At 50.0% G+C, this 21,489-nt stretch overlaps 1 protein-coding gene across 4 annotated transcripts in view; it reads left to right on the forward strand.

Annotated features, from left to right (window-relative positions):
* Rab37 (RAB37, member RAS oncogene family) overlaps window positions 1-20,901 on the forward strand; it is a 67,082-nt gene extending 46,181 nt beyond the window's left edge. The window contains 9 exon segments of one of the 4 annotated variants that reach the window (NM_001430326.1): window positions 5,352-5,462; window positions 15,629-15,739; window positions 16,679-16,720; window positions 17,239-17,305; window positions 17,391-17,443; window positions 18,341-18,406; window positions 18,957-19,013; window positions 19,094-19,170; window positions 19,294-20,901. In NM_001430326.1, coding sequence (NP_001417255.1) covers window positions 5,352-5,462; window positions 15,629-15,739; window positions 16,679-16,720; window positions 17,239-17,305; window positions 17,391-17,443; window positions 18,341-18,406; window positions 18,957-19,013; window positions 19,094-19,170; window positions 19,294-19,399 — 690 coding nt within the window. In that variant the 3' untranslated portion in view covers window positions 19,400-20,901. 4 annotated transcript variants of the gene reach the window in all.
* Window positions 20,902-21,489: the final 588 nt, after the last annotated feature.

A 21,489-nucleotide genomic window follows, 5' to 3' on the forward strand; every position in this document is an offset into this window, starting at 1 on the left:
AGAAAAAAGAAAAAGAAAAAAAAGTCCTTCTCACCCAAAGGAAACAGGCTTTGCTTTTAGAGTCATTTAATTATGCACTTGAGAACCACACAAATTATTAGACTTCAAGTCAGCTGTATGGAAAGGTGACCCAGATCAAGGATCCTGTGAAGCAATTTGGTAATCGAGATGCGAGATGGGGCTGAAAAAACTGGAGCCATTGTCTAGCTGTAGTGACACATAAAACTTCCCATGTACATACACATACACACACGTGCACACACACCCACACACACACACACACACACACACACACACACACACACTATACATGCCTGTTCACAGGCTTTGCTCACTTTCCTGTTGTGTTCTCACTCTGAGAGCTCTTTACGCTGTGAAGAATGCTAACTTTCAGTCTGTCGGGTCGTACAAAAATGTCTCGGGAGCACCAGATGACTGAACATCTGGGATTTGTGTGTAGTACTTGTTGTTTGTTTCTGGGTTTGTTTATGCTCTGTTTTGTTGAAACAGGGTATCCTATAGCATAGGCTAGTCTTCTTGACCTTGACATGTAGCCCACGATAACCTTGAACTCCTTATCTTTACGGTTTTGCCTCCCAAGCACTGAGATGATGGGATTTTTAGCTGGGTGTGGACCCAGCTAGATGTGTTGATGATCTTGTTTTGTGGGTTTTTCTTGGGTGTCTGTTTGTTTACAATTCTGGTGTTCCTAGGCTGGCCTTGATCTCACTATGTAGATGGTGGGACTTTGAACTTCTTATCCTCCTGCTGGGCGGTGCGTCCCGCATGATAGGCAAGCACTCTACCACTAAGCCACATCCCTGGCCCCAGATGAAGTGATCTTGATGGCATCTGAAGTTCTGTCTGGTTAAGGAGATCATTAGAAGCCACATTAGGAGCCTAGAGGGCCACCCATTCACCTAGTCTCTAAATATTGCCTCTGAGTGATGGAGTCCAAGATAGCAGCACTCAGTGTTGGTCCAGGGCACAGGGCGGCCGCTACTGCACTGCGATTTACTGTAGGGCTCTGGCCTTAGAAAGGCCTGCCATACAGGAGCTAAAAATAAAAAAGCTTTGCATCTCGGGCAAAAAGACTGTTGCTTGCATTGTCACTGAGGATGACTCTTTATTGTCACATGTCTGGAGAGAGTCACTGGTCAGAGAGACTTTGTCATACAACTACCACAGAAAAATATCTGGTTCCCCATTTTGTCTTGACACCCAGGAAAGTGAAACCAAATGTAATGCCCAAATGCAGTGATGGTCATCTGATCCTGGATCTCTCTCTCTGTCTCTCTCTGTCTCTCTCTCTCTCTGTTGTCTCTGTCTGTCTGTCTCTGTCTCTGTCTGTCTCTGTCTCTCTGTGTGTTGTCTGTCTGTCTGTCTCTGTCTCTCTCTGTCTCTCTCTGTTGTCTCTGTCTCTGTCTCCCTGTGTCTGTCTCTGTCTGTCTGTCTCTGTCTCTGTCTCTGTCTCTCTGTGTGTTGAATCTGTCTCTCTGTCTCTCTCTCTCTGTTGTCTCTGTCTCCCTGTGTCATCTGTGTCTGTCTGTCTCTCTCTTTCTGTGTGTTGTCTCTGTGTCTCTGTGTCTCTTTCTGTCTCTGTCTCTCTGTCTGTGTCTCTCTCTCTTTGTTGTCTCTGACTCTGTCTCTCTGTGCCTGTATCTGTCTCTGTGTGTGTCTCTCTCTATGTGTTGTCTCTGTCTCTGTCTCTCTCTCTTTCTCTCTCTCTCTCTCTCTCTCTCTCTCTCTCTCTCTCTCTCTCTCTCTCCCCCTCTCTCCCTCTCTGTCTCTCACCTTTCCTCTGTGTTCTGTGCCTTTTCTCAGACACTATCTTAACCACCCTTCGGCACATGTGAGCCGGTTATAAACCACCTCATACCCCCTTTGTAAAAGGACATGAAGGCAGACATTAATAAAATGACTTAAGACAAGTAACCCAGCCCATGGTAGTGCACACCTGCAACTCCAGCTTGGAAGGCAGAGGCAGGAGGATCGGAATCCAAAGCCACCTGAGACACATGAGACGCTTTCTAAAAGAAGAAGAGAAGGAGAAAGGGAGGAAATGCAGACAGAACTGGGAATCATTAACTTTTTGTTATTTAGTAGTAGTGTATGTGTATGAGCATGATGTGTGTGTGTGTGTGTGTGTGTGTGTGTGTGTGTGTGTGTGTGTGTGTGTGTGTGTTCAGGCACACATGTGGAGATCAGAGTACAGAGTCGGTTCTCCTACCTTTCCAGGGATTCCAGGAATCAAATTTGGCTTCTCAGGTTTGCAAGGCAAGCAGTTTAGCCACTGAGCCATCCTGCTGGCCCAGCTTCATTAACTTAATTATTTAATTTTTCAGAAGTGCTCTGAAAGAAAGAAATCATAGTAAAAAAAAAAAAGTTCTGGGCAAAGGAGGCCAGAGAGATGGCCCAGCAGGCGAAGGTGTTTGCTACCAAGACTGACACCTCAGAGAAAAAAATAGCAGAAGGAGCAATGGCATCCACAGGCTGGAACAAGAAAAACAACACCTGCCAGTTTCTGTGACCTCCACACACACGCATCAGAGTATGTGCAGGTACACACACACACACACACACACACACACACACACACACATGCACACACTAAATAAATAGATAAATAAAGTGTAATGACTTTTTGGGTTTTGGTTTGTTTCCTTTTGTTTGTTTTTTTGCCTTTTTGACACAGCATTTCACTGTGTAAGCCTGGTCGTCCTGGAGCTCGCTCTGTAGAGCAGGGGCCTCGCACTCACAGAGATCCTCCTGCCTCTGTCTCCCAAGTGCTGGGATTAAAACTGCGCACCACCACTGCCCAGCCATAATAACATTCTGATCTAGATTAACAGGGCTAAGGAAGGTTCTGGGCTTAAGGGAAAGTAATCAACCATGCTTGTTGTTGATGATCCCCTGGCGCTAGGTTATGGACGGTTGCGAGCTGCCTTGCGTGTGCTTTTAATTGCTGAAGCACCGCTCCAGGTCCAGCCGTAGATTTTTTGATGCTAAAAAGACCAACTGAGAGCAGACCCTGCCCCAAGGCTGAGTTCAGTTTGGGTCTGAAGGAGCTGAATTCCAGTCCCCACCAAGTCACACAGGTCCCAAGACAGGACTGCTGTCAGAGCGGGTGAATGAAGACACGGGCTTCTTCACCCTGCAAAGGAAACGGGGCATAAGGAGAAAGGATTGAGTCCATCATGTCTTCTAGGGAGTGAACCAGGGCACACAGGCTCTTCTAGACTCTTCTCTCTAGGAAGCACATCTTGAAACCTGGGGAAGTTTAATGTGAGATGCAAATTAACAAAGCCACTATTCATAGCAAGAAAATGGTGTTCTTTAACCCAGGAGGAAATGAAAGCCCAGCCGAATGTCATTTGACTGGTAGAGACTGAAGAGGCATAGTGGGGACATCCAAGGTCAACACTACACAGACGACGTTGTGTTCAACCTAGTCTAATACTGATTTCCTTCCATGCCAGTTATAGCCCCCAAAGTGACTAGGGTGCCTAGACCTGACCCCAGGACTAGGGGGTCAGACTCTGGAAGTCTCTGCTTTCGTGTTTTTGTGAATGCAAATGAAGTGTGCCTCTCTTGAGCCTTCCAACAGCCTCCAGTGGTCATTGCTAGAAAGAGGTCACTGCACACCTTGAGATCAAGGCCTTTGTCTTCTTATCCATCCTTCATCCCTGCACTGAGAGCCCCTCATAGTTCATGGATGCTTCTGTGCTGTGGCTTATGATTGATTCCCTTCCAAACATGTTGCCCAAGTTTCCAGGCTGATTCTCGCCCTGCTTCCTCTCAGTACCAACCTCCCGAGGGAGAGTGGCCTCTGTCATGTTTCCTAAAATTCTCCTCTCTCTGGGATGCTGCCCACTCCAAGGCTTTGTCCCAGGGACAGCTGTGAAATATCCCTAAGGCTCACCCTAGGCATCCTGATCTTGCTTTCCAAACCTGGGTCTTTTTGGACCAGCCCACATGGAAGATCCGTCATATTATCTGGTCTTCCAAGATTCAGACACCAAAATGAAATGAAACATGCAAGGATTTTATTGAGGGAAATGCCTACATGAAAAGCAAGGTAGGAGGTGGGGAGCCAGGGAAGTGTCCAACTCTGACAGGGGTCAGAATCCCAGGGGTAGGGCTCCTCAAGCTGCAGTCAGCTGTTAGAGGAGTCTAGTGTCCCTGAAGAACAGGACAGACACAGTGGCCCTGCCATGCTCTGCCTTTGTCTCAGGCCTGTCCGTGGGCCATTTGACCTAGTGCAAACACAGCAATAATGGAGGTCGGAAGATCCCAGGGCCTCCAGGTCAGATAAACCTGGGGATGGGAGGGAATCAGAAGGCTTTGGCATCTCAGGTGCTCATGGACTTGGTTTGGGTAGTTTTCCTCTAAAACTTCAATAAAAAAAATCAGGAGGTGGGGGGGTGTGCACATGCATATATATGTGTGAATGTGAGTGTGAGTGTGTGTGTGTGCGTGTGTGTGTGTGCATGTATTTACGTGTATGTACATCTAGGTCTAAGTGCCTCTGTCTGTATAGTGGGCTTGTGTTTATTTGTGAGATTTTGTGTGTGTGTTACCCCTTGGGGCACATGCCACAATGTGCATGTGGAGGTCCAAGGACATCTTGCTGGGGCGTGCCTCTCTTTCTACCAGGTAGGTATCAGGGATTGAACTCAGGCTGTTACTGGACTTGGTGGCAGTCATCCTTACCTGCTGAGCCACCTTGTCAGCCCTATCTGTGTGCTTTTATATTTCTAGATGTGTTCATGTAGTATGTATGTATGTATGTATGTATGCATGCCTGTCTGTTAGTTTATCTCTGTGTACTATATACACGTGCACATCTGTAATTTTCATACTCATGTATTGTCTGTGTTTGTGTACTATATATGTATGAGTGTGTGTGGTATGTGTGCATTTGTGTGTATGTACATGCACATGTGCAGGTGTGCGTGTGGTGTGCATATGTGTGTATGTACATGTGTAGATGTGTAATGTGTGGGTATGTACATGCACATGTGTGTGATGCGAGGTATGTGTGTAAGCGTGTATGTCACGTGTAGATTGTGGTGTGTGATGTGTATGTATGTACATGCATATGTGTGTGGTGTGTATGCATGTGTGTGTATGTACCTGTGTAGATAGATGTGTGGTGTGTGTGTGGTATGTGTACATATGTGTGCATATGTACATGTGTAGATGTGTTGTGTGTGTGGTGTGCATGTGTGTATGTACATGCATATGTGTAGGAGTGTCATGTGTGTATATTCGTGTGTACAGAAAGAGTTACCTCCTGCAGTCACAACTAGTCCACCTGAAACCTTCTGTCTCTATTGCTGCTTTTTCAGACCATTCTGGTTGGTGACAGTGGCGTTGGGAAGACATCTCTACTGGTTCAGTTCGACCAGGGGAAGTTCATCCCCGGGTCCTTCTCAGCCACCGTGGGCATTGGATTCACAGTAAGTACTCATTGCCCCTGCCAAGGCTGAGCCTCTGCACTCGTGCCAGGGTGTCAGCCAGAAACAGGTGAGGCCTTCAGAAGAATCAGCAGACTATCCCTAGAGATGCAAGTTGATGGGGACTGGAAGGGGTTGGGCTTTGGCCTTAGGTGGTGTAGAGGCCCCATTCCACTTTAAGTCTAAAGACAATTTAGGGGTATCTGGGTGTAGCTGCTCAGCTCAACCCCACGGCAGCAAAGGGGTGTCTCTGCAAGGGCTAAGACAAATGACTTTACAGAAGGTGCAAACTCAGCATGGCCACACGGGGTGGAAGTCGGCAAGCAAGGACTGAAGTCTGGTTTTTAACATTTGCTCTCTCCTGGGACGCAGCACCCAAGTGTGAGCGCGCGGGTGGGGTCCGGTTAGAAAGTGGGTTCCCCCACAGTTTGCCACAGACTAGCAGTCCAGCTCTGCCATACACCCTCGCCTCCCTGACTTCCCATGCCTGCAGATATTCCCTGATCCCCCTGAATTCTTGGAAAGGCCCCCCACAAGGCCTTTCTCACGATGCTTGGTCCCCAGAATCCTAGTGTTGCAGAGACCGGGAGAGCAGGTCTTGGACCGTATAGGAGTTTGAAAACCCCTAGACAAACCAAAACACGGGGGCTGAGGGGTTGGGACACAATATCTACGTTGGTGGGAAGAGAGGGAGGAAACGCAAAAAAGGCTTTCCCAAGGGAGCATAGGGAAGAAAGCACGGGTCTAGACTGGACACAGATACAGATAACTGCTCAGGAGGTAAATGGGAAGGGAGAGCCTAGAATCTGTCTTGAAACATCAACACCCAAGCGCTCCCAAAACCAGACGAGTTGAGCTTCAGCTTCTCTAGGAGGAAGACGGAAGGAGGTAGGTACAAGTCCCAGACGACCCAGGCTATTTGGACAATGCCTAAAGCTCTGGGTCAGCCTGTCTGGAAGTGAGATGTGTGTCTTTGTGCCAGGATGGCCTCCTCTAGCTGCTGTCCCTCGTCCCTCCCAGTCACACCTACATCTTGTCACCTACCCTTGCTCCTGACTTTGGAAAGCAGAGAGTAGGTGATCCGTGTAGGATGATGTCTTCATGCAGCAAGGCAGGCCCAGGGTAAGGCGAAGCTTAGCATTGGATGAGAAAGAAGGGTAGGCAGAGAAAAGGTCTGGGAAGGAGGGAGGAGGAGAAGCGAGGGAGTCAAGATGGAGACAACAGAGGGAGGTGATTCCGACCCAGGTGGTCGAGGTCATTTTTATCTTGTCTAGGTAGGCGGTTTCTGTCTTTATTAACTGGCAGTGAATTTATTCTGTGGGTGTATTGTGGATTGAGAATTTAACATGTAAATCTGATTGTTGGGTTACAATTTGTTGAGTCTTGATTTTACCGGGTGGGTGGCTGGAACCAGAGAGTTCCCAGTTGGCCAGGACTGGCCAGGGTGACTAACAATAGGAGTGGAGAGACCGCTGGAGCTAAAAGACAGCTAGGCTAACATGGCGTGGTGCCACAGTGGAACCAGCTGTTGTTGAGATAAATTAATGTTAGTTCTATATGGCCCTACAGTGCCAGAACTTACACCAGGGAGCAAATGCCCTGGTCCGAGAGTACCAGGGGCCCAGCATAGAGCAGTGACGTGCAGGAACTGGTGGCGCCTATTCTTTTAATTTTTACCACAACAGGTCGGGAATCTGGAAATTCTGATATACACCCCAACAGCTTGAGTCTGAGGACACTTAGGTCAAGAGCAGGACCTTGAACCTCAAACAAGCAAAACCACGTTCTGCATCTGGGACCCAAATCCAGGGAAATACCCACCAGCAACAGTGGGCAGGAACCACATGGAGGAAATATGATTGTGATAATGCCTATTCACTTCTGTACAGTTCTCTTTAGTGCCGGGGACCCTCCTCTCTCTCCTGGTCCATCCCCCTGCCCAAAACCGCTAGATCTTTGCACAGCACCTACTCTCCCACATCCTCCTGGGCAAGGATCTGAAGGACTTCGGCTGTTCTTCTTGTACCAGTCCTAGAGATGCTGGGTATAAGATCACTCAGTGATATATTTTAAATTTTTATTATTATTCTTTATGTGTATGGTTGTTTTGCCTGTGCGTGTATCTGTGTACCACCTGTGTGCTTAGGGCCCGTGGAAGCCAGAAGAAGGCATTGATCCCCCTGGAACTCTAGTTATAGGCACTTGTGAGCTTCCAAGTAGATGATGGGAATTGAACCCAGGTCCTCTGGAAGCACAGCCAATGCTCTTAACCACTGAGCCATCTCAAGCCACAACTATGAGATTTTTTTTTTTAAAGCACGTAAGATGTCCTGGCTCTGGGCTTGGACATCAGACTTTTGCTGATAATTGAGGCAGAAGAGGCCACCAAGCTCCTGCTGTCCCTGCTCAGAAGGCTGGATGCATCCTGGGCATGAAGACAGGAATGGAGACACAGAATGGACTTGCCTTCACGGAGAAAATTCCAGGTCTATGGCCTCTCAGGCATGGAGCTAACACCTCTCAAATTCTGGTTTTCCCCAAATTCTATCTCACAAAATTTTTGTCACATTGGATGCAGAGTCCTATTGCTGGGTTTAATGAGGTAGTGACATCATTGGAATTCATGGAGATATTAGTCAGACCTCCCATCTTTTGGTGTACCAGTCTCTCTGGAAGCCCTACCTTTGTTAGCCCCTATTTTGTACAGGATTTTCTGACTCACAAACTGTGAGTTTTTCAAGACTTTCTGTTTAGCCTTATGCTCTTCAGTCTCACTGTAAACCTTGCTGAAAGCAGTTGCAGTAGCCATGCCACAGCCTAGATACTGAACTACCTCAGAACTTCCTCCAGTGGTTAATTAGTCTCCTACTTTTAAACGCAGTCTCCTCAGGTCTGAGAGACCAGGCAAAGTCCTTTGCAAGACTGTCAAAAGAATGGCTCCTAGTCTAATCCCTCAAAATCCTTGTTCCTATTTGAAACCTCATGAGCCATCTTCATTGTCTACACTCTTCATCACCGTTTTGGTCTTTCATGCTCCCACCACAGTCACCTGCTGAGGTCACTCTAGGGCCTTTGCTAGTCCACATCTCCGAACTTTTCCAAATTCCTCCTGCAATCCAGTTCCAAAAGGTGAAGGCCCTCATGGTTAGGTTATTTGAAGCAGCATCCCTACTCCTGGTACCAATTCTATACACTCAACTTTTCAGTGCTTTAGCTTTAAAAGCTGCCATAAGCAACTGAAGAAAGGTTTACTCTGACTCATAATTTCAGAGTTTCTGTCATGGTCCTTGGCTCTGTGGATTCTGGGTTCATAATCAAACAGAACATCAGAGCTACTAACCTCCTGGCACACAGGAAGCAGGGAGAGAGATCAAGCCTAACTTTTAAGTATTAACCTGTAGCCTACTTTGTCCAGCTAAGTCTCACCTCCTAAAAATTCTACCATCTCCCAAAATAATGCCACAGTGGCTGGGCACTGAATATTTTCTAAAAAGAAACGTATACAAGGACATTTCATTTTCAAACCACAAGACATTAACCTTTCCAACCAACCCCTGACCCACTGCAAGTCAGATCTTCCTTGTTACAGCTGATCTTTACTTTCCCAAGGCTCTCTAGTTTTACCTAAACCATGTTGCAAAATGTATCTCTAAAAGCCTCCCTATTTCCCACTTTCTCACTATTGCCTGTTAAAAGTCTAAACTCCCCATCTTCTGGTCAAAGAAGCACACAATTGAGGCCTGTGGCTCTCCACACTCCTGGGGCCTATATAAAAGCCCACAGAGGCTGCTTGAGTAAGATCATCATGGAGACTCAGAGTCAGCATTTTGACACAACCTAGGATCTGTGCTGTGGGTGATCTATACACCTCAGTTTGCAAGACCTGAGTGTCAACTTTGTTTCTCTAGCTTCTACCCTAGTCTCCCCTCCACATCTGGACTCTGCAGTCAGTAGGCTATGTGCTTCAAAGCCCTGTGATTTTCTTCAGGTCACCTGCATGATGGGAGGAACCCCAGTGTTCCTCCAAATAGGCAGGAAAGGTGCCTGTGTCACTGGCCCTTCCTGTATCAGGAAGGCTGTGTGAGTATCCTATATCACAGTAGGGCAAAGGTTTCTGATTAGAGGGTGATGTGGTGTACACATGCATTTCACATCTGGGGGCATAAGAGAGGCTGGGTAATTTACAGTGATTTATATTTGAGAGTGATTGGGGGATTGAGGATGTGAATTATGGGGTCAATTTGAGGGCATGTGGGCATTGATGTGTTTTATGTGTTCGTGGTGTAATGCAAATTATGTCTGTGGTTTCCGTGTGCTGAGAGACATGCCTCTGTTTGGAGCGAAGTGAGGTCTGTGTCTGGGAGTCGTGTAAGACATTGTATGCTTGTGCTACGCCAGAAAACGGGTGTTAAGATGTTACATGACATGTGATATAGTGTGTTTGTGGGATGAAGCTTGTAGTTAAGGGATTGCGGGAGGTGTGCATGCGAGGCATGTCTGTGCTGTGGTGTCAGTGTCAGAGTGTGTGACTATGGTGAGACACGAGCTGTAAGCAGCTATGGGAGAGACACGGGCTGCCGGAGCACACACACAGCATCAGAGCAGAGGTCAGAAAGCCTCAGTGTTGTGTTCTAGATCATTCCCTCTGTTCTGAAGGCTACATCTTAGGATTCCCCGCCCTTTCGTGAGCGTCTCTTCTACACAGCCCCACTCTGAAGGTCCTTAAGGCTCTCATGCTTCTGTCTATCTCAGGACTGCCATTGAACACACCACAGGATATTACAGCATCTCAGGGGACAAAGCATGGCTCACCCATACTCCCCTGCCTGCTGCAGGTGCGAGGAGCGTAACCCAGAGATGCTAACAAGCATTGCCCAGAAAAAGGACGGAACTCTCCCAGGTTCTCTGTAAGAACGCTTTTTATCTCTGTCGTCTCTGGAGGTGCCTGGTTTGCTCCACTCCAAACCCATCCTTCTAAAGCGAGTGTAACCTGAGACCAGTAGCTTATCTACAGCTGTAGGGGCAAATTTAGCTCACACACACACACACACACACACACACACACACACACACACACACACACACAAAAGCTTGTTTTTGATATGCCTTGACTAGCTCAAAGGCTGGGAAGTTCTAAGCCTCTGCCCAGCTAGCTTACATTTCCCTCCGGTACTCCTGACTGAACACACCTTCTAATTCTATATTCGATCTTCGCTGCCCTGTTCCTTCCGGGCAGCCCCTCCCACGGGGTCACTGTCTCTTTCCACCTACATTTCGGATGGTTTTCCTTCTGCAGCTCTAAATCTGATCCATCTCCCTCCGAATCATCGTGATTCTCCTTTTTTCCCTCCCTTGTTCCTCACCCTCGCAAATCCCCAGGTCCCGCCTCAGTCTACCTGCCCAGCCATTGGCTGTACGGCAATTCTTTATTGCCAATCAAATTCAGCTGGGGGCGGAGACCCTTAGCGTCTGGACTGCAGCCTTCGAGAGCTGAATTGAATTGAGACAGCGTTAGAACCAATCCCTAATACCAGCTAAGCCCCAACCGCTGAAGCTTCTGCCTCCTTCCGAAATAATATGGAGCCAACACCACAAACCAAAGTCCCAAACCAAGGCTCCCCGACTTCTGTTATGTCCGAGCATAGACCGTCCATGCTCCTTGGAGTCGTCAAACATTCCTGTCTCTGCCTCTGTCTTCATGAGGCTGTCTTCTTCCCATTGACTTTAAGTCTTTCCCCATAATACAGTCACACTGGGTTAGGGGCTTGTCTCAGTTACTTTTTCTGTTGCTGTGATAAAATACCTTGACACAAAACAGCTTGTTGAGAAAGGAAGTTTGGCGGTTCTAGTCCAGCATGGTGGGGAAGTCCCAGCAGCAGGAGCCTGAGACAGCTGATTCGCAGTGCAGCCACAGACAAGCAACAGGGAACAATGAGAGGTGTGATCACTTCCTCTTCATGCCGCCCTCCTCTGTCTGGAGTGGGTCTTCCCACCTCACTTAAACCTCTAAGGCATGATTCTAGGGCCTGCCAAGTTGATGCTCGATGTTAACCAGCCCAGGGCCCCTATTCTAGTACGACCCAATTCATACCTACATCTCTAATCTTCCTGTTGCCAAGGAAGGTCACACACATTCTGGATACCAGTGCCTGGGGCTTCAGCACATCTCTTGGGGGATGTATCCGATAACCTTTGTTTTCAGGGGAAGGTGAGCAAAGGGCGGCAAGTCACTACCTCTTTCCAATTCCCACCTCGACAAAGTCACCTCCGTCCGGGTTCTGGGCTCTCCTTCTCAGCTGTCATGAAATAGTTCCTGCTGATACACACGGTCAGTTCCCAAGTCATAGTCACCCAAAAGACAGACCTCGCTGTCCTCACCTAAAAAGTTGAGGAGCCCATCCCCCTTCCTGCACCCCGCACCCTGTCCCCCATCTTGTTCACATCTATACAACGTTGGGATATTGAAAGGTGAGCCCACAAGCCACTCGCTGAGCTCTGGTATGTCCAACCCCAGACTCTCCATATCCCCTGTCATCAGCTGCTGCTGGACTCCTGGGCTGTACTGGAAAACGGCTCAAAATGACCCACGACTTCATGAATTCATGTGGCACCCACTCAGTGGCTAGGCCTAGGCCTGATCTGAATAATGCTGGCCCTACCTTGTTCCCTTGGAAAGATGGGCTTCAAAAGCCCGCATTCCCCTGGTGGGACATTAGGGGCTTAGACCAACAAATGTTAAGGGAGAAATGCGGCAAAGGGCTCAAAGTGTTAGCACCACCCAGGAGCCCCCCAGATGGTCAGTGAGCTCCAAGGTGAGTGTCGGTGAGCGAAAGTAGACCCAGATGCGCTGAGGTCCATCACCAAAGCCAGAACTGCTTGAGTGCTAGCCTCAGAATGCAGCTTCCTGTCAAACACTGCTCAGGGACGTCCCCAGCTTCTTTCAAACAGGTAAGTACGGGACTGTCAGCTGGCTGGAGCTCCGGCGCGCCCTGCTGGCCGCTCTACACGGCCGCAGTAGGAAACCAAGCTCCATACCTTCCGCAGGCAGCTGGGTCTCCCGGGTCCGCTGCCTCGATGGCAACCTAACCCCGCCACTGCGACCTTAATGGACTGGTTCTGTACCAGGACTCATTCCGCGCTGTAAGAGCACTAAACTAGGCTAATGTCTCTCAGGGGGACTGCCAGTCCCTCCGGCGTGATTCTGCGAGTCTCAGACGTCCTGGCGGCAGGCGTCGTCGAGGGGATGGCGGGACTGAGGGAGGAGTCTATCAGGGTCCGAGCCCGTTGGTGGATGAGGGAGGAGTGGGCGGAGCCTAAGGCAGGGCGGTTCCGCGCTCTCCCTTACTTGCATCGAGCCCGACTCACCTCTGACTGTCCGGGGACATGACTGGCACACCAGGAGCTGCTACCGCTGGGGATGGCGAAGCCCCTGAGCGCTCCCCGCCCTTCAGTCCGAACTACGATCTTACCGGCAAGGTGGGTGGGCTCTGCGCCCAGTGCTGGGGACCCCCAGGCCGGCACTTAGGGACATCCCTCCTCATGTCCTTTGCCTTAGGACCCTGTCCTTCCCTGTCTACACCCTTCGCTGAAAGTGTCAGCTGGGTCTCTGGTCTGGGACATAACCCCTGGGCTCATCCCAGTCTCTAGGGATCTAGGTTGACCTCGGAGGGCGTTGGAGTAAGGCAGATCAGAAGGACTTAGACTTCCCACCCTGGGGACAAAAACCCAGTTCTCTTCTGCTACACTTTGGAGTGTTTAAGAGATGGGTACTCTCTGAAGACACCGACAGGGCATCTCTGCCTGCAGAGGCATCTCAAGGTTAATGCCCTTTTTGAGCTAAGTCTCAAAAAGTGACACCTGTCACACACTTTCAGTGCTTTAGGTCCCCCAATCAGCAGTAAATTCCACCTTTTCCCTCCCCCACTGCCCCCAGACATAGTCTCACGGCTCCTTCCCAACACCCCAGGCTGTGTGTAGCCAGCCTACAAGTCCACTTGGGAATTTTCAGAAGCTGAGAAAGAACGTGGCAATTAGTGACAGTGGCCCACCCTTCCCCAACCCCCAGCTGACGGCCATAACGGCAACTCTCTGGAAAGCCCTGTACAAAAAGGATGTGGGAGAATCATGGACACCAGTCTGCCACCACCTCCCTCATCTGTGTCCTTGGCTTAAGCAAGTACATGGAACTCTAAAAAGAGACGCTAAGCTGGCCAGCAGCTTGCACCTTTTTCTACAGAGTTAAAGAGATACGTGAGATCTATGCCAGGTAGAGCTGATACCTGGTCTTGGAGGATACCTGCCTCTCTCAGGGTCTTGATTCCTCCCCAATACCAGATCTCACTCTCACAGGGAGCCTCACATCTCCACCCCCCAGGGCTTCAGGGGAAGCCAGTCAGCCAGCCTACCCACCCAGAGACGTTGAGATAGGCGTCCTGTGTGGGCTTGTGGCAGGAAATGGGGCTCTAAGTCCTCAGGGGAGGGGAGCTGCTGATGTCCACCCCCCCACCCCCGCCCCCTCGGGCTGATGGGGATCTCCTGACATCCTTGCCCTGCAGGACAACTGAACTGTTTACCTAGGAGGTGGCAAGGCTGAGCAGCTGTTTGTGTTTGGTGGACTTGATGGGCTGGGTGACTGGCTGCATCATTTGCTCAAGGCAGCTGTGATCTGCAAAGTACACAAATACCAGTATTCGCCTGCCTGCCTCACTCCCTCCCTCCCTCCCTCCCTCCTTCCCCTGTGGGGCTGGGGCCCCAGAGCCATCAGAGTGCCTGCCAACAGCACCTCATAATAGCTGACCCCCTGGACCTGCCAGGCTTGGCCCAGTCCTGAGTCCATGGCTGTGGGAAAAGGGCATGATGGGAAAACTCCTTGGAGCACCTTAGGTCTCGGGTCTCAGTTCTCTGAGTGCCCATCCCAGGCACTCTTCTCTGAGTCCTAAGTGGTTCAAGTCAGTCTTGTCAGTCCTAGACATGGACGAGCTCTAGAAAGGCCTCAAAGGAATGAACCCCACTCCCCCACCCCACCCCACCCCACTTTTCTCCTACTGTGGTAGGCAAGCCGCAGAAAAATTATGAAAATTTCCCCCAAAGCACACAGTAGGGTTTTTATACTACAGGAACTCAGCCTTGCAGCCCTTCTTCTCAGGCCCACTCCGACATCTCTGCACTAAAACCAACTAATCGATCCCAAGACCCTATATCTAAGGAAAAGCATCTTTCTTAGTTTTTTGGCTCCTCTGTCAAGTTCAGAGAGTCCCGAGCAATTCCAACCTCATTGACAGTCTAACCAGGGAGTTGAGAACATCCCAGCGTCGAGTCCACACCTCCATCCTCCAGGATGACTGAGCAAAGAGCTCCCTCCACCATACCTGCATGTTCTCCACAATGACCCAAAGATGCCAATTTGCAGCTGTTTGTCCCTCTCGGGAGGTTTCTGCTAAAAACTTCAGACTAACTGTCTCTCCGTCTCAGAATAAATTCCAGTCTTCCCTAATTCCTGCAAGCCTATTATGAGCATAAGCCCTCATTAGACATTCCAACTACATGTCTGACCCAAAAGGAAACTCAAACAATAGTAATTTAAAAGGAGTGTCCTGCCTGTCAAGTCTTTTTTTTTTTAAGATGGGGGGGGGGGTTCACTATTTATCCTCGGCTAGCCCTTGACCTCATAAAGATCTGCCTGCCTCTGCCTCTCAAATGCTGGGATGAAGGACCTACACCGCCATGCTCCCAGCCACCCTTCAAGTCTTGGTAGGCTACTGGAGGAGAGGTCCTTTTCGCTGAGTGGGTCTCCTACCCACCTGAGCAGCAGTTATCTCTGAGCTGTTCAGCAATGGGCAAACAGGCAAACATACCCAAGGTACAGACCGTCCGAACGTGAAGTTCTCTGGAGATCGCCAAGCACTTTGAAGGTCTCAGCTCCACTTCAAGGACATTGGCTAGTACAGGAAGCTCAGAGGGAGAACCTAGGAGGCTGAGGCAAGGAGACTGGGGGAGATAGGCACAGTGATGGCAGGGACAGGCTCACTGGAGGCAAGAGTCCCTCTGTCCTGCTAGCATCCTTCTCTACCCTTCTCTCCTTCTCTGACCCTCTCCAGGGCATCTGAAACCCCAGAAGACACCCCTGTCCTCCCCAGTTACCATTAACTGCCTCTGCCCCCATCTCCTAGGTGATGCTTCTTGGAGACTCGGGCGTCGGCAAAACCTGTTTCCTGATCCAATTCAAAGACGGGGCCTTCCTGTCCGGAACCTTCATAGCTACTGTCGGCATAGACTTCAGGGTGAGGTGGCTGCAGGCTTCTCCTGCAGTGAGCTGGGCTACAGCTCAGGCTCGAAACGGGTGCCCTCTCTTTGTCTGCTTTGAATCCTGAAGGCACCTGGGGCTTACTGCCTGGAAGGCCCCAGAGGTACTCCCACCAGGATCCCAGAGATGGCTAGGTCAAAGGAGTCTGGGTAGGATTGGCATCTTGCCCACCTTCTTCTCTGTTCTTGGATAACGTCCCCCAAAACAAGTTAGTTTCATGGTCGAAATCCTGAGAGCCCCTTGCTAGTGGCCATCTGAGCTGGTCTCCTCAAAGTCAGTTTTCAAGAAGCAATCGCTAAGTGGCTTAAGGGCTGGATTCGGAGACGACAGATCTCAGGGCTGTCTCCCACCCACTCCCCACCCCCAGGTATCTAAGATCTCTCTCTTTATCAGTGTGCAAGCCGGACCACTGAGTACTGCACATCAAAGGATCCCAGAGGGAAAGGGCCTAACCCTAGCGGGTGGACCAGCAGAAGAAGCATCACGCTTCTCCCAGAGGATGGAGGGCTGAGGCTTCACTGAGAGAATCATGGGTAGCTGGAAGGAAGATGGTCCTGCAGGTCAAGCCTCTGAAGGCCTCAGGATGCTGCTAATGGGTGCCTCATTCCTAAAGTTGAACCCTGGGAGACAGGTTGAAGTGCAGAAGGGACAGAACTGCCCACACCCTCCCTGTGCTGCCTGCTGAGGCCGAGAGAGGACTAGGCGGGTTTGAAGGTTCTCCTTGCCTGCCTAGGTTATAAGAACCATGAATGGAGTAATCTTGGAGCAGCCCCCACTGCTATATTGACTGAAGATGGCTCAGGCTCACCACACTGCCTGCAGGCCTGGAGAGAGACCAGGACAGAAAATTGGCAGAACTCAGGGGGCAAGCCTCCCCTTCCTTCCTGTCCCGACCCTCTGCCCTTTTCTCTTTCAGAATAAAGTGGTGACCGTGGATGGTGCCAGGGTGAAGCTTCAGGTATGAGGATCAGAAGCTGTGGTGGGGGAGGGGCTTTCTCTTGCTTCTCAACCTGAACCACAGGCCTGAAGCTCTGGCCTCAGCCTGGGGTAACTTCCTGTGGGGCCCATGAGAGGAAACTGCTTTTCTTTGTTTGATATCTGCAGAAAACGCAGTTCCCAGACACCCTCTCTCCTATCAAAGGCAACTCTAAGTGCCCTCAGCAGGGTTTAGCCTCCCTTGTCCTCCACTCCCCCCCACACACACACCCCAGTTTTCTGAGTCTCTACTGCTCTAAGGATCCCAACCCCTAGGCTGGAGAAAAGGAAACAGCAGTAAATAGGTTTAGGACCCCAGAAAAGACATTTAAGAGGTCAGCAGGTTCTAGGGAGCCTGTGAGAACTGTGAGAAACCCAGAGAAGGAAAAGCCTCCCCCCCCTGCCCCCGCATCTCACAGATAGCTCTCACACCACAGCATGAGCCCTCCAGTCAGCAGCTAGCCCTGCCTCCTTCCCACCTCTCACTCTCTCTTTTCCTAGATCTGGGACACTGCAGGACAGGAGCGCTTCCGCAGTGTGACCCATGCTTATTACCGAGATGCTCAGGGTAAGTCCCTTTGTCCTCTGTCCCCTCCCCATTCCACAGCATCTCTGCAGATGCCCTGAACTCCTCTATATCTGTCCCCCTCCAGCTTTGCTCCTGTTGTATGACATCACCAACCAATCTTCTTTTGACAACATCAGGGTAGGTCCTCCCCTCCCCAAGGTCCTTCTACCACCCCAACCTCCTTGCCTATAATGAGCAGCCAGAACAGGGCTTCTGCAGACCAAATTGCTTGAATCCTATAAAAACAGATAGACCATAGAACCTATCACTTTTGAAAGACACTCAGCAGTGACTATTTCAATGCCATGTGGACATGGAAACCGAGCGGGCTGATGTTCCCTGTATAGCCCTGACTGTGATTCATGAGTGTGTTCAGGACAGTCCCAGCTTCACCGTGGACAGTTTCACAGGGAAAGCCCAAGCAGAAAACTCCACATGTATCCAGGCCAAGTTGCAACTCAAGATGAGTGAGTGGCTGTGTCCTCACAGCCAAACCATTAGAGAGGCCTTAACCAACAAATGCAAACACTGCTCTGTGCACAACGTTATTATGGTTTTGTGTGCTTCTAGACCTTGAGGACTGACAAGCAAACTGAGGGGATAAGACAGATAGGTATAAAAGGATATAAACTGGATAGCATGGCCATCTCTGATCCTATTCTCGTGACAGACATCACTAATCGATCACAGTACTTACTGATCAGAAGTGCAATACAATAAAATGGACCCCAGAGCCTTGTATAGTCAAGTATTTACTGTATTACATCCCCAGCCTCGCTTAGTCATCCCCACCTCCAATTCCTATTTGTTATTGTTGGATTGTTTTGGTTTTGAGGTAGGGTTGCTCAGACTGACCTCCAATTCTACCCACCTCTCTGTGCGGGGAGTATAAAACCCTGTGCCCCCACGCACGGCTGATCACATTGCTTTTGATTGCTGAGCCCTTTTGTGGTTTTAGAATCCCAACAGAGCACTCTAGGAGAAGAATACCCCGGTCCTTGGCCTCAGCCTGGCTCAGCTTCCCCTCTCCCACAGGCTTGGCTCACAGAGATTCATGAGTATGCCCAGAGGGATGTGGTGATCATGCTGCTAGGTAACAAGGTGAGTGGTTCTGTGGTGTAGTCAGTGCACTTTGGCCTTTCTCTCCCACTGCCCCTGCACCAGCCCCACCGAGCTCCATAGCCACCTAAAATCCTTCCAGCAGAGGACTCCGAGGCCTCCAATGTGGAAGTCAGGCATGTCTTGTGGCTTCTGCCTGTCCCGCCCCAAAACAGTAGCCCCTCCCACCAACAGCCTCAACTGCCGCCAGAGAGATGCCGGGTGACTCAGCTGCCAGTCATCCTTACATCATTATGGACAGGGTCAGGGTCAGGGGTTAAGTACAAAGGGTTTAATTCAGCTGCTGTTACCTGATGAAGCTGGGTCGCCACACCCTTTGCTAGAGTTACACACCTCCCCAAGTGCTCAGGGCTGGCATCGGGCACACAGCCTGAGCAACTCAGAAACCCTGGCCCCAGGCCAATCACACCTGCCTGCAGTCCCTCAGGCTACCAGAAGAGGGCAGGTAGTGCTTGCTCCTGGGGCGAAAGATGGGCTTTCCGGGGTGGAGTCTTCCTTCCCCAGAAGTTGATTGACTGTATGGGCTTGACAGGCGGATGTAAGCAGCGAAAGAGTGATCCGTTCTGAGGATGGAGAGACATTGGCCAGAGTAAGTGACTGCCAGTGGGGTTGGGTGAATGGCGAGAAAGGCCAGAAGCAAGCCCTGAGGATATGCTCTCCCCCGGGCAGGAGTATGGTGTTCCCTTCATGGAGACCAGTGCCAAGACTGGCATGAATGTGGAGTTGGCCTTTCTGGCAATTGCCAAGTAAGAGCTGAACAGGGAAGGGGAGCCTGAGGTGGGATGGAGGGCAATCTAGTAGGCCAGTGGTGGTGTTGGGGGCGGATTTCAGGCTCAACCCTCCCAGCCCCGTGATTTTTCCTATTCCAGGGAGCTGAAATATCGCGCAGGGAAGCAACCTGATGAACCCAGCTTCCAGATCCGAGACTATGTGGAGTCCCAGAAGAAGCGATCCAGCTGCTGCTCCTTTGCGTGACTCCTGAGGGGCCATGAGAGGCCCAGAGACCCTTGGGGATGCAGTTACTCCAACTACCACGCCAACTAGGAGAAGCTGGGGGCTCAGTGGGCAGCCTCTGCCAGGGAGGTAGCCATTACCCTAGTTTCTTTAGCTTCCCTGAATCATGGGAAGGATTAAATACTCATACTTTATCTTAATATACATAAACTAATAACACAAAAGGTACCAGTGTGCCCCCCACGCCAACCCAAAATAGGTATGGACTTGGTGGTCCTTTGCTTTCTGGGACTAAGTTCTGAAAAGCTAGGCCTCCCTATTAGCAACTGTGTTCCTGCACCAGCATGACACCAGGGGGCGCCAAAGCCCTGCTCGGGTGTGGGAGTTGGTTGTGACCCCATCACCAATCCTCACTAAGGAGGTGAAGGAGACCCCAGACTTCTCTTCCTCCAGCTCCCAGAAAGACAGCCTTTCCCAAGAAGAGGGGCTTTAGTGCTGGGAGCTAGCCCAAAAACCTCAGGAAAGATAAACATGGAGATTGTCATAAGAAGAATAGCAATTACTAGGGTGAGTGTGTCAGCTACCTCTGGCTTTCCCGACTCTCCTTCTAGAAGTGTATACAAGCTTTTCCTACAGCACACATGCACAGTGGGGCACTTGAAAACATCTCTTCCTGTTCTCTGGACCTCACATCCCAGGGGATGCCTTGCTTGCTCTCCCGTGGAACCTCTCTCATCAGCTTTCCACCTGGGTTCCTAGACACCAGAGGTCAGAGTCTGGAGAACGTTCCCCTCCCTCCCAATCTGGAGACAAGGTGTACAGCACCACAGCTATTTAAGGCAGAGGTTGGAGCCAGATAAAGAACGTGTTGGCTCCTAGAATGGGTGGGAGGTGGAACTGAACAAACCCGTAGTTCATTTTTTTCCCATTAAGCCCCAAGCTCTATGCCCTCCTCCCCTCAAGCCCTGCTCTTTTAACTTCAGACCAATACTAGGGCGAAATGGTTTTTATCTTTCCCTCTTCCACTAAATCAGGTTTGAGAGGAGGGTAGGAAGGTGTCCATTTTGGGGTGAGCTAATGTAATGTGTGCAAAACAAGATAGTGTGAGCAAGCCTAGGGTACAGAGAGGGGCAACAAGGAGTCCCCGTAGACCCAAGGCCATGTGTCACCTAAAGCACTGACCTCACCCTTCGAAGGACACTTGGTGTGCAGATCCACGACCTACAGGAAGCTTTACTATATCTCTGTAAGTTGGGCAGAGACTGAGGCTCCAAGAAAGTATGCATTGCACATTTCTGAGGTTACTGTATTTGCTTTCAAGGCAGAAATCTTGCTCCCAGAGCAGAGTCAGCACTCTAAACTTGGGATGATAAGGAAGCTCTCTGTGACCTCTCACAGGCAAATCAGGGAGGAGCCTGGGCTCCCAGTTCTCTTCTGGGGCTCTGAGCAGATTGCCAGAGCTCTAGTCCAGCCTCTGGCATTTGTGTTTTTCGGAATTAAATTGCAGTATTTTGGAAAATATACTCTGACCGGTTTTTCCCTCCTGTTTATTCCCAGAAGAAGGATCTTGTTAGAGAGTTTGTTACGTGGCATGCTGTGGGAAACTTGTTACCCAACGCCCAAATCATTCCATCCTCACCCTTCGGTGTCCTCATAGGTTCGACTCACACTTAACTTACTACCCTCCCCCCAGCCTCTGTGGCCACATCTGTGCTAGCAAGAGGGAGCTGGAACGCTTATCTCACAATACACGTCATTTTTCTTTCTGTTGAAAACAGCCAGTCTTCCATTCCCTCTGGAGTGAATCCTGAGATTGACTACCTAGCTGTCTCCCCCGCCCTCTCTCCCCGGCTAAAGGTTACTGCCCAAACTAAGCCCTTTCTTAATTATTTATCTGCTCTCAGGCAGCCGGTCTTCCAGGTGGGCTGCAAGAAACCTCAGCCTCTCAGCCCTACAAGGTTCTAGAAGGGATCAGAGCCCAAACCTCTATCTATACGGCAAGTCCAGGGATAGCGCGGTGATTCCACAAGTAGAAACTTTGTTATTTAAACAACTCTACTCCGGAGTTATTCTGTTACAGTTACCCTGTTACAGTGTTACTGTGTTACAGA

Source organism: Rattus norvegicus, chromosome 10, assembly GCF_021556685.1.
Source record: "Rattus norvegicus strain SHRSP/BbbUtx chromosome 10, alternate assembly SHRSP_T2T, whole genome shotgun sequence".
NCBI lineage: Eukaryota > Metazoa > Chordata > Mammalia > Rodentia > Muridae > Rattus > Rattus norvegicus.